This window comes from Histomonas meleagridis (assembly GCF_020186115.1).
Source record: "Histomonas meleagridis strain 2922-C6/04-10x chromosome Unknown contig_44, whole genome shotgun sequence".
NCBI lineage: Eukaryota > Parabasalia > Tritrichomonadida > Dientamoebidae > Histomonas > Histomonas meleagridis.
In genome coordinates, this window is record NW_027150887.1 from 37,033 (window position 1) to 51,509 (window position 14,477).

Below are 14,477 nucleotides of genomic sequence, written 5' to 3' on the forward strand. Positions count from 1 at the left end.
AAAAGTGTGAATAGATAAGATTTAAGATGAGAATAAACTAATAAATTTCGAATTATTAACGATTTAGAAACCAACCCTATTAAATCTAAATTCTGAAGAAGAGAGAGATCTGGTTTTGGAATTTGAATTATTGGTATTTCAAATTGAAAGTTTAAAGAATTAATTTCTCCACTTGGCGTTAATGATGACATTTCGATCACTTGTTCTTGCCATAGATAAGCAGCTTTTTCATTTGCATCTGGTAGCCAATTTGGGAAATCTAAATCAATTTCCATATCTTTCAGGAAAATGCCATTCAAAAAATTCAATTCTATGCATCAAAATTGAATAAGACCACTGTTAATTAAATGATTTACATATCTGTAACAGGGCACCCCTAATATTTTATAAACTTATCAAAATTACAAGTAAGGTACAAGCAATATCTTTCGCTATGAACCAGCAATTAACAAATACCAAGCCTAAAACCAAAAGGAAAATTGCTGGGCTGGGCCGAATTTCACGTCTTATGAATGATATTAATTATTTTTTATGGAAGCATCAAATTTTGAATCAATTTTTTTCATATCTCTTTCTATTTTTGCTTATCATCTGTGATTTTATTTTTACGCTTCCACAGTCAGCTAAAGAAAGTCAGTCAATAGGATTCGAGAAGTCATTATTTCTTATTTTTATCGGTGTTAATCCAAGTCCAAATGAATCAACAACAATCTCAAGTTTCTTTGCTATAACAAATTTAGTTATATTGATATTTATTATTTTTCAACTTGTTATTATTCTTACCCGTGAAATATCACATTTTATTCATACAAAAACATTATCAGCCTTAGTTTTCTATGTGATGCCCATGTATTCACCAATTGCTTTTATATTTTTTTCACGTTATTATAGTCAATTATCCAATTATACATTTTTATATTATTTATTACTATTTTCAAATGTATGTCTTCTTTTATTCTTTTTCTTTGTATCAGTTTTTTGTTCTATTTCACCGTATCCAATTACACATATCTTTTTTACGCAAAGTACAATCCAATCACTTATTACAATTTTTATGTTTATAGTTTCCCATCAAATTCTCCCATTTGTCTCTGGCTCGTCATCAATTATTTATATCTCATTGATGCTTCAAGGCATTGGAATTATGTTTTTTTGTTTTCAGCAAGTTTACATGTCAGCGGTTTTAACGGTTTTGCTACAATTTTATCAATTTTTTTCATTTTTTACCACGTTTGCACGAATTTTATCCTCTGATGGTTCCTCATTTCAAATTTTGATAGTTTTACTTATTGTCTCATTTATATTATCAATCATTCTCTATGTTATCCGAATTCACATTCGACGATTGAAAGGCGGATATTATTTACTTCTGTCTAAGTTAATCTCAGGAATGCCTGATGCATATCAAATCATTCGTAACATAAATTTTGATTCTATTCCGACATTATATAAACGAATGATAGTTCGAGCGATTATATCATATGAACCACCAGAATTAAAACCTGTTTATGATTCATATAAAAGATCATCACACAGCGGATTATTTAGTGAACTTTTTTTTCTACAGTTATTAAAGTTTGTTGTTACATTATGTGAAGGAAGACCAAATTTAGAATTGATAAAACAAAAAATCGAAAAATTTTTCACATTAAAAAAAACATTTTGGGAAGAAACATATTTATCGAATTACGCACGATTACCACAAATATCAGCAAAGATCGGGAAGCTTCGATTTCTAATCGAGAATCGATTACAAGTTATGGAAGAACAATATCCGAACAATAATGAAATCGAAATGTTATATAATTCGATTAGAAATGAACAAAATTCAAATAATATATCAAATGTATATATATATTTAATAATATTAATTTTACTTTTCGGAATACTTTTTTTGATTTTTCCTTCTTATTTTTGTAATAATGATATTTCTACTTATGAACAATTTAATCGAATTCGTTTATTCATTTCTTCTTTGTCTATTTCGATTACTGAGTTTTATCCAAATGTGACTATTGGTAAATATTATAATGAATCATTAAGTAATTGGAACGTAATTAAAAACTTCGATATTTTTCATAATAGTTATAATGATACAATTATTAATGATTTAATTGAGGAATATTTAAATGATCGAATTTCATTTTATGAAAATCGTAATTATAATTTAACAATATATGATATATTTAAATATATTTTTGATCAAAATAATGAATTCGAATATAATTTCCATAGTTATTTCGATATAATTAAAATTCCGGAAATATTTTTTTTGATTTTATTCATTTTAATTTGTGTTATAATATTTTTTTATATTACAACAACTTATACCAATAAAATTCATAAAATATTTTATCAATTTCAATTTTTCTCTAAACAAAAAATTATTTCATATTTTAATATTAAACCAATTAAAGAAATAATCATTCCACGACAATTTAATTATGTTGAATGGGAAACCACATTTTATTATATATTAAAATTATTTATTTTAATTATTTCATTTGTATTAATATGGATATTTTCATATGAATATTTAAAATTATTAAGTAATAATGTGACGTTATTTGAGAATCAAAGTTTAGGTTATTTACATAGTCATTTAGGATATTTATCTTTTTCGGAATTGTTATATTTCTCTAATCAAAATATAACATTCCAAATAATACCTATGAGTGAAAAGACTGATATTCATTTTAATTATTTGTGTCAAAATGATGATACTTTAGGATTTATATCTTATATACCTAAAGAATCATTATATATCATTGTGTCTTTTTTAACTAATTCTCCACATGATTTTTCTATAACACAATTAAAAGAAATTGTTTATACATTTTATAATAACTTCTTCGAAAATGATACTCCTATTTTTTATGAGAAATTAATTTTCACGATACAATTTTCATATATTTTATTTATGATGATTGTAGTTTTTATTTTTTCGTTGTTTTTAGTGATAACTTTCGAACTTTATGCTTCATATATATATAATGAACATATAATTCTATACAATGAGTTTTGTAATAAAACTCAATATATTAATATGGTAATGCCTTATTACCTTAATGAGGATATACCTTTAAATATAATAATTGTTACTTCTGATAAAAACCAAATTAAATTTAGTACAAAAATGGCACAAAGAAATTATGGAAATTTAAAATATAAAACGTTAAATCAAATCGATTTCGGTGTAATTCATACAATTGATATATTAAAAGTAATAAGTGAATTACAAACAACAAATTCAATAAAAGAATTTAATAAAATTATTTCCGATGATGATAAATCTGCTTTAATTATACCCAATTATAGGGCTAAAAATGGTTTCTTCACATTGAAGTCATTCATTTTAATCGAAGATTTAAATTTCCAAATAGATGATTCGCAAAATTTAAACATTTTTAAACAAGTTTTCCCGTGTTTCGAAAATGAAAATGATCCTGACTTAAAATTCGAAAATGATAAGTTCGTAATTTTCTCAGTAAAATTATTGGGTTATCATAAATTCGCTGAAAACACGAACCCTAATGTATTCGCTTCGTTCGTGAGAGCAATGATCATGAAAATGGACGAAATCACCGGCATCAAACGAGTGTCGATCAGAAACGATTCAATTTTCTTCGTTTACAAATTTGATAAGATTACACCGCAAAACGTTTTGATTTCAACGTGTTTTAATTTCGCATCAAATATTAAAAAGGCGGTTAAAAAGATCTCAAAAAGTTATCAGGCGCCGATAGAATGTTCGGTTTTATTTAAAAAGTGCGAGGCTGCAATAATGAAAAATCATGCAGCTAAATGCGGACAATCTGATTTCTTAAATAACTTCGTGTCGTTCTTGGATGAATGCCATACGCACTTTAAGTTAAATGCTGTTGGTTTCGTGCCAAGACAAAGATATTCACAAATTCAAAATATGACAAAGATAATGTCATTTAACCTCAAAGGAGGTGGCTCTGCTGATATATTCTTATATATTTAAATAAATTGTTTGTTTTGTTGTATATTTTGAAATTATCTCATAAGTTAATTTGAAATATTATTAAAAATATATTTTCCTTTGTTTGCGTTCCAAATTATATTTTTATTGTTAATCATGAATACTTTTAATTTTAATTATATTTGACGTAAATTCTATATTTCCCAATGCAAATTTACAATAAATTTAATCTTTAGCATTAAATTCAATTCCTTCTTGTTCAAGAAGTAATATAACTATTTCACTATGATCATTTCTTGATGCTAACATAAGTGCTGTTTTAAATAATTTGAAATGTTTAAATCCTTGATCTTGTGTCGATTTTTTTTTTCCTTAAATAGTAATTTAATGATATCTGCATACTTCTTTTCAGTTGCAAACATTAATAATGTTTAAAATAAATTAAATAATTTCCAAAAATCATTTTTAAACATTAAATTAATGAATTCAATATTTAATTAACGAAATTTACTGTTCCTTCCATTATGGTTGGAATAGGTTCTATTAATAAACTATCCAATTTTCACAGAAACTGTATCAATCTAGATGAAAATATCAGTATCTTTTGCATTAATATCAATTCCTTCTTGTTCAAGAAGTACTTTAACTATTTTTACATAACTATACATAGATGCAATTGTCATTGCTGTTTCGAATATTTTAAATAATTTCCAAATATTATGTTGAATTCTAATATTATTATAATAAATTTCGAATATAACAAAAGTTCAAACTCAATTTTAGTTAAAATTTCGATTTACCATTCAACTTTTTTTTTAATTTTGCAAACTGTTACAAAAGTCACATTTTCTATATGAATTTGAAATTTAGACTTATATTCATCCAAAATTAACACATGATAAACATAAAAATTTAATTGTATTTTATTAACATTCGAATTTATATTCCTTATATAATGTGCCAATTTCTTGTAACAATTCGTTAATGTTTTCATCCTTCAACATAAACAAATCATGAATTGCATTTTGTAGCTCATCATCTTCGAAATATTCAAGTGAATACCTATAAAACGGATGCGGATCTTTAGTTTGAAGTGCATATTTCCAAGAATGATATAAACTCTTTAATGAACATGTTATCATTTCGACATCATTTCCTTCAACTAAGTCAATGATATCTTTAAAAGGATTTAATATACTTAACGAATCTAAAATTCGATTATCTGAATGTGCTACAATGATTATCATTGAGATGAATCGACTTGAAAGTTTCCTTTGTTGATAAGAACCTTCTTCAATACTCATTTTAACCCAATTAAAAAATGATGATTCTAAGATTTGATATATAATTTCATTTGAATGTGCACAAAAATTTGTTATTATATCAACAGATTGAAACTGATCTATTTCTTTATAAATATATTTGTTGATATCAAGCAAAATGTTGGTTAAAAAAATTATTATCTTTTTGGAAATTAAAAGCTCTGAAATATTTGGACTTTTTGATAGGATTGTAAAATAATTCAGAATATCTCGACGAACGTTTAAAAAATCGTTTGATCCAAAATTTTTTATTAAAAAGTCATAAATTGGACTTCTAACTATAGTTTCTTGGACATGTAGATTTGGTATACTTTGTATGAATTGAACGATCTTTGATATTTCTTTCGGAGAAACATAAGGAGATATTTTCTCAATTAAATTTAAAATTCGAAGCCATTCATCTTTTGATAGCTCTATTAACCCAGAAAAATACCTAAGCAAATAAAGTACATATGATAGCTGTTCTGGTAAGTTTTCTGTTTGATAAGTAAGGGAAATTAAAATGTGTGGAAACCCAAATTCAATCATTTGTTGGTAAAAATCAGATGAGTGACTAAAAAGTATATCAAAAAAATCGATTACTGCTAATAAAGGAAGTTTTTGAATTGAGAATGAAACGAAATTTTGATCAAAAAACATTAATATATCATTCCGATCACATTTAAATAGAGCAGATAAAAAATTATATGCAAGCGGTTGAATTGGAGTGTTTTCTAAAAAACACCATTGTTGAATTAAAGTAATTTCTTTTTCTGTTATTTTTTCTGCTAAATTTGGTTTTAATCTTAAAGATAGAATAGCATCATGAAGTGCATATAAACATGTGTTTGGATCTTCAGAAAAAAGATTTTGAACTGATATTTCAAAAAAAATATCTAAATTATTCTGCTTACCTCGATCATATTGGAAAGTTAATTCTTTTTGGATGTCACTTCTGTTTATCCGATTTTGATTAAAAGGATTTATGGATTTTTTTTCATTTTTCATTTGCTGGCACTTTTTACTTACAACATAATCTTTTTGCCAGTTTGAACTTGCTTCGGAAACAATTTTTGCTCGCATACGTTGTTTATGGTGATCATTTAAATTGTTCTTTTTTCCATAATCAATGATTTGATCAAATCAAATTTCCCAAATATCAATAAATAAAATGTTTTTTGAATTAAAAAATTATTTTCTGCCAACTGAGAAAAGTCAAAACCATACAAACATATTCTAAATAAATTTATCAAGCGGAATACAATTTAAAATCTGAACTTATTATTATTATTTTTAAAAATATTCTTCAAAAAAATAATAATATCCAAGAGCACTAACAAGGCAAATAGAGTAAACGCAAAAATTATATACAAGTCTCAAAAATAACAACATATTCAAAGTTGTATGAATAGTAATGTGTACCATGAATATTTGCCTGCTAGTCACTTTTATCTATACGTGAAAACTAATTATTTCTAGTTGTTTTTGAGTTTAATTATCTTGGATAAATATTGATTTTTGACTTTGCTTATTCAAACGCGTATTTCAGGGTTAATTTTGTGTAAGCTGAAGTAATGAGTATATGGTTCAATAATAAAAATTATTCTATTACAATTTAAACCAATTAGTTGTGATTCCGCATTTGTATTTCATATAAATGTTGATTTTATTTACGATATAACCAATTCTGATAATTAAAAACTTAAATCACTAATTAGTTTATGCAAAATTAATTGAACATTTTTGCCCCATCTGACTTCGTCCGCTGAGCGGACCCCCTTTCAATTTCAATACAATTTTTGATCCAGAACTTTGGCAGTTATCCAAAATTTATCGCAAACTTAGAATTTTGACAAAATTAATTGTAAAGCATTCAATTTTTGAGAATGGCAAAAAATTTCATAATAAATTCATGACAACATTCAAAACGGATTTCCATAATTGGTGTCGTCGTTATATTACTTTTATATCAATTATTTTTTGACACTTATGAAATAACAACTTTTTGAGTAACATCACAAGGAGGCCAACATGGAGGAACAGTGTCAAAGCCTCGTGAATTTATTGAGGCAACTTCAGTTATTTGACCAAAATTCGATTAATGATTGCAGCGAAAAACTAAACGAAATGCATCATCATCCAGAATCAATAGTAATTTTTATTTCAACATATTTCCAATATCAAGAAATTTATATTCAAAAATCAGTACTCATTAACCTCATAAAGTGCCTTCATTTTACAATATCAGAGCTCAATAAATCTCAAATTGAATTTATTCAAAAATCTTTAATGCAAATGATAAAGGTTGGAAAAGACAAATACACGTTGTCATTTCTCTCAGATATTATTACTCTTGTTCTTAACTTTTGTCATATTGCATGGCCTGAATTAGAAGATTTTTTAATTAATCCAACAGAAATTACAGAATTTTATCTTAATGTTTTCAATACTTATCTAACTCTTATACCAAAAGAATTATATAACCCCAAAGTCTTATCCGTTTTATATGATAATATAAAATTCGGACTAGAGAATGCTGATTCTGACATACGTTTTGCAGCTTTTTGTCTTTTATCCATTTCATATTTTGTTACTAATTCTATTGAACCATTAACATTTTTTTATCCACAAATCCACAAATTTTTTGAAGAGATATTCTATGATCCAAATTATGTTCACACGTCCAATTTTTTGACGATTATTACATTTTTCATCATCCATAAAATTGATGTTGTTGAGTTATTTTGTCCAACACTTGAAATCATCCAAAACTTGATGCTGCCCAATTTAACGTACACTCAGTGCATTATATTCAAAGATTACGTTAACAAACGTCTTCTATCGTATGACCCTGAACCTCAATTGATCATACCTATTTTAGATCGTTTCATTGAGTTAAGTATACGCTTTTTTTCACATGAGATTGATGAATCCACAAAAAAAACGAATTCATTTTTACCAATTTTAATGAAAATTCCATACACGGAATGTTTAACGATCTGCAAAGAAAAGATAAATATTCTTTTAACTAATCCATCACCGCCAAATGTTTGCACTGTTTTGTCAATATTATCATCGTTAGCAGTCCGTTGTGGCGAATTTAATGAGTTAATTGATATCTTTCTTGAATGTTTTAAATACCCAAATATTCAAGTGCGAAATTTTGCATATTCGACATTTACTGAATTAACAGATATAATCTCTAATTCGATTGAGTTACGATTTGATGAGCTATGCAAAATTACTATACAAGTATTATTCCAATTATTATATGAAAATCCATATGAACGCGAACAATATTCACTTGTAATCTCATATTCATTTATCTCTATTTTAAACTTTGGTAATAATAATTCGGAAGAATTAATTTCAAATGAATTCGAGCTCATTATTTCATATTTAAAAAATGGTACAATTAATGAACAAATTGCGTTTTTACAAATTTTAGTTTTAATCATTAAACAACGAAATCCAATAACGATTCAACGATTACCATTTACATTTAATTGTATTTCCACGTTTTTAACAACAGCGCCAAATGAACAATTACGAAGTTCCGCGTGTAATTGTATCTCTTCATTAATACCAATATATCCTAATGAATCAGAAGCATTTGTTCCGATAATCTTCAAACTATTTGATACTGAAACCGAAGAAGAAATTACACAACAATTATATATATGTCTTGGTATAATATCGATGACATATAAAGATAAATATAAAGATTTGATATTATCCAAAATCAACATAATAATTCAACAATTACAAAATGTACAAATCCAAGATTACGCATTACGTACAATAGCTTGTTTAATTAATTCTTATCAATTGTTGGAATTGATCCCTTACTTTAATGAGGCAATAAAAGTGATATTCGAAAAACATAGTTATCAATCGATTTCTTACTTGTTGCATTCGCTTGAATTAGTGTTACCAATTATTAATGAAATTAAACAATTCGAAACATTTCAAATAATCGTGGATTGTTTGAAGGTATATTTCGATAACGATCAAGATTTAGAAATTATCAATGTTTGTATTGATATAATCGTTTTAATTTATGGTTATATATTTATTGACCCAATTTATTTCGCAAATGTTTCATTAAGAACGATAAATAATATTTTACAAACTCATGACGAAAACGATAGAAGTGCATTGGATTCATGTTCTGAATTATTGAGGTCAATAATGTTAAACGTAGAAATCCCAGAAATGACAGAAATTGTCAAAAAAGTCATTGAAATTTCAATGCCACTTTTGGACTCACAAATAGACTATTTAAAAAGTTTCGCTTTTCTGTTGTTGGCAGAGACTCTCAAAAAGTGGGGTGATATATTACAACCAGAAAATATTGAATACTTAATCAAAAAGTCGATAGAGTCAATTGAAATTGATGAAGCTTCTGTAGCAAATGAAGCAACATTTATAATGAAAACAATTGTAAGTATACAACCTATGATTGTTATGAATTATAAGGATCTTTCATGGAACGCAGTTATGAAAAGGTTATCATTAAATCAAAACAAAACAAGAATCGAAAAATATTTAAATGATAATTTAATATCAGCTGCTGTATCACTTGAAAGAGAATTAAATACATTTCCAATTGAACAATTCATAAGTTTTGTTTTGAAGGTGCCTGATATAGATACAGATATTTATGAGTTCGATAACATTTTCGGATTTATTTTTTCCGTATTTGATAATATGCCCAACGAAATTAAAAGCGAATACGCAAATTTAACAATCAAATTCGTCGCGATGCCATTGAACAAATATCAAGACGAAGGAATCATTAGTAATATAACTTTAGTTAATTGTTTGCATGTTGTTAACCAAATACTAAATGATAAAAATGATAAAATCGCTTTCGTAACTTCAATACTTGGACCTGATCAATCTTTGATTGATACTTTTGTAAGTACATATAAATTCCTGAATTGTTTGTCTGATAGTTAATAAATATATATTTATTGTGATTTTTTTGATTTTATGGAAAAACTAAATTTTAGATAAAGTGGAGAAAAAAATTCTGAATTAAAGAAGAAGAGAATTTAGAATTTAAATTCAAAATAAGATATCATCTGCATAAAACCAAATAATAAACAGAAAAGCAGAACGATTTCCAAATATCCACATTCTTGGAGGATATAACTCTGGGAAATAACGAATTACTATAAGATACCCGTTGTATTTCGGAACTGATTTTCCTGGAAAATAATGATTTCAGTAAAATAATGTAGATGCTTTTGTTTTGTATTGTTTTTCATAAATAAAAAGAGAATAAGCATTTTAATGTAGTTTAACTCCTAAAAAGGGTTTGTCATTGCATGAAAAAAATTATAAAAATTGTTTTTGTTTCTTAAATATGTTCAGGCACAATATATTAATTCAAAAAAGTATTAAAAATAAATTAATTTAAATTTAAAATTGTTTTTCATAATAAATATATAAACTGTTTCTATATGGAAGAAAAAATTTATCACACCAACACCAACACCCACTTATAAATGCATCTTCTGAAATTTTCAAATTTTAATTTGAAATCTCCATGCTAAAAATATGCATATTTTGTTTATTTAGTACGATTTTAATTTCTTTAGAGGGTTGTGGGGTGATTTTCATCAACTTGCAAGTTTTGATGTCATTCACTATAAATAAAAACCAATTGTACTACAATCAAAAAGATGTTTCCTGTTCCAATTGAAGTTACTAAGTTTGGTATTCCAAACTCTATGATGTTTTTCAATAAAGTACAGGAAGAAAATGAATAATCACCATTAAGTGTGAGTGAATTTTAAAGTAAATTTAATATTTCTGTGTAACTTTTTTGCTGCGCAATTTGAATATCTGTCAAATATCGTTAAAATATATATATCAAATTATTAAAACATATTCCAAATTATTAAAACATATTCCAAATTATTAAAACATATTCCAAATTATTAAAACATATACAAAATTATTAAAATGAATAGTTTTTGCATTAACATCAATTTCTTTTTGTTCTAAAACATATTTCACGAGTTCAATATTTTCTGATTCAAAATATTTTTTGGAATTTGATTCTTTCGAAGGAAACATTTAACGAGATACAAATTTCCATTTCTTGCTGATTCGTTTATAATATAATTGTTAATTTTTATTCCTTTTTCTTCCAAAAATGTTAAAATTTCATAATTATCATATAAAATACATTTTCTACCTAATTTTTCTAATGTTTTAATTTCAACTATTTTATTTTCATAAATATAATAAAAAATTTCATTTCGATGAAATTCTATTGCTGTTTCATATGCACCTTCAAATGATGAATGATTTTGTTCACACAAATGAATAATTTCCACATTTCCACCTGCAATTGCATAGTTTAATGTATTTTCTATATCGGAGCCATTCATAAGTAAATATTTAAAACATTTAACAGATCCAAAAAATGCTGCATAATCAATTAATGTAACATATTCATTATTAATAAATGAACATCTTTCATAAAGTGATGGCTTAATTGTTTGATTAAAGTCAAAATTTGTTTGTGATGATATTTCTTGAAGTTTTTCTACTTCATCGTTTCGAATTGTTTTTGCAATAGTATTGGGATTATGTCCTCATTTAATATACTTCTTAAGAAGTTCAAAATCATTCTTTGAAAGTTTTTCATAATTTTTCAAAAAAATTATTTTCAAATGGATCTCGATATTTATTTTGTTTGTTTTCTGTTTCTATTTTATAGTGTGCAAAATATTTTGAATTAATATTTTTAGTAATATTTTTATCAACCAAATTTTGTTCAATCATTTTCTCAATTAAATAATATGATTCTTTATAGATATACCAATGGGTATTTCACTGATCACAATTATTTTCGTAAATTATTCATAAGATCAAGGTTGTCATAAAGGAAAGCTTAGTGTGTCAATAATAAGTCTTAAAGACCATGGTAATAAAATTAAAAATTATAGAAATTCAAAACTCCAAAAATTTATTTACTCTTTGGATGTTGGGCCATATGTACGAAGTTCATAAGTATCCTTTGCTGTTGAGATAACCCTATAACGTTCATGGAAACCTTGCTTCTGAAGGAACTTACGGGCATAGTAACGAACTGCACGCTTGGAATATTTGACATTGCATGTGATATTAATCTTGCTTTCCTTTGCATCAGCTTCGATTGTAACTTTATTTTTAAGATTGTTAACAAGCTTTTGAACCTTCATCTTCTTTTGGAGGTATTCAACAAAGTCTTGAAGTGAGAAAACCTTGTCTGAGATTGGTGATGCGCAGTCGATCTTGTAAACAGCAGACATTAAAAAGGCCACAGCAAACGACCAACGGTTTGATATTGAGAAAGCACTATGAAAAATTTGAAAGGAATGTGATCAAATGATTCGAATAAAAATGAATTTTCTTCAGCCAATGCAAAATTGATAATCTGGATCAAGTTCGAAGCAACAAATTTACCTTTCTCATACAGCGAAGCAAAATGCCACTGGAGATATTTGGTATTCGTTTTCCGATAGCACCAGTCAAATATCTGAAACAGAAAATTTTTATCTTACGACGTATGGAAACACAGCAATGATCCAAACAGGACACAGCAATTGTAGTGCAACAGAATTTGAAAGGAAAGTCCTTGCTAACACTATATTTTATCTTAAGCAAAGGACTACTGAACACGAGTTTGAAGAACATCACAATTCGCATGACAAAGCAAAACCAGTAATTAGCAATATAACAATAGTTCATATAATAGTGAAGGCAAAGAAATTGATAATTCAGAAGCTGATGTTAATGTTACTACAGGAATGAAATATTATAAATATATGATTAATGAAAACTCTAAATATGATCTAGAAACTATGTCATACATAGCATATAATAATACTATTAAATTTACTACTGAAGACATTTTCTATCAAAGATATCTTCATGTTGCTCCAGTTGACAAAGCAGATAACATAGGAAAAGTCATTAATGTTCGACTTAATTTCTCTACGAATACATTTTCACAATTGAATACATATACTCAGTCAAATACATATTCACAATCAAATACATTTTCGAATTCCAATACATTTTCTCAATCAAACTCGTTCACGGAGTCCAATTCATTGGTGCTTCGCTCACTTTTTCACTATATATTCATCCGACATAAGTTCACTTGTGTTACACAAATCTTCCGTTCACAGCATTTGTCAGGTTCGACCTTGATATTTTATGAGTATTCGTCATTCGCATGACGACGATCATTAGCTTTTATTCAGGCTATTACACAATTGTATTTCCATCTCTGTATTACACGAGTGATGTACCTGTTTTGGACAGAGGAGTGCTCATCTGTATAATATGTGGATCAATAGCAATAGTTCTGATTATTGTTGGAGTTATAATTTGGTTGTTCAGAATAGGTAAAAAAGATAATTCATACTCGGGAATGAACGAAAGACTGAGTGACTTATTTGGCTCCGATATACATAAGCAACAAGAACAACATGAAATGTTGAAAACTATTGGAGAAATGGCAAAGGAAGACGATGATCAATGGATGTACTTTATTTAGTGTTTATGCATATCTTTGATTTTTTAATGCAATTTAATTTTGTTATCTGTTGTGTGCTAAGTATTAAATTTGAGTGTTGTTAATTTGTTTAATGGATTTGTTAAACATTTTTAAAAGTTGGAAATGAATATGTTAAAAATTTATTTAAATTTGCAAAGGAAACTTTTATAACGAACAGGGAGCAAGCATCCAGTAAAATAAACGAAATAGATATTAATTCTATTTTTCTAGCTGAATATAAGAATATTTTTTAGTCATAAAAACCATATTGTACTTTATTTCTTTCATCTTATAGTTTTTCAGAGGTTGTAGAACCCAAAATTGATTCAAATTTTATTTTATTTTTAGCAATATAGTATCTAAAATATATATGGAAAATATCGAAAATATTTAATACAGCACTTATATCAAAAAATGAGAATTCACATTCAAAATTCCAATGGGGTGTACTTGAGACCGTTAATCAAGATCTCTGATTTTTAACTTTTTCATGATTTATCTGGTCGTTGCCAGTTTTTTGCATAAACCACTTTGCATGATAAATAGCACGAAACAGAATCTTAAGATTATTTTCAATATAAGTGATGAAAATATTATGGAATCAGTTTCTAGAAACAATATATAAATTTGAATTGAATCTCTCTTATTCATTTAATAGTGTTATTTG

At 26.4% G+C, this 14,477-nt stretch overlaps 1 protein-coding gene across 1 annotated transcript; it reads right to left on the reverse strand.

Annotated features, from left to right (window-relative positions):
• Positions 1 to 12,236: 12,236 nt before the first annotated feature.
• GO595_006350 (60S ribosomal protein L22-1) lies at positions 12,237 to 12,557 on the reverse strand (the record flags this gene model as incomplete). The annotated part of the gene is made up of 1 exon (XM_067919693.1): positions 12,237 to 12,557. One exon carries the CDS (start codon positions 12,555 to 12,557, stop codon positions 12,237 to 12,239), a length of 321 nt encoding a protein of 106 aa, XP_067773228.1.
• Between the last annotated feature and the right edge of the window lie 1,920 nt (positions 12,558 to 14,477).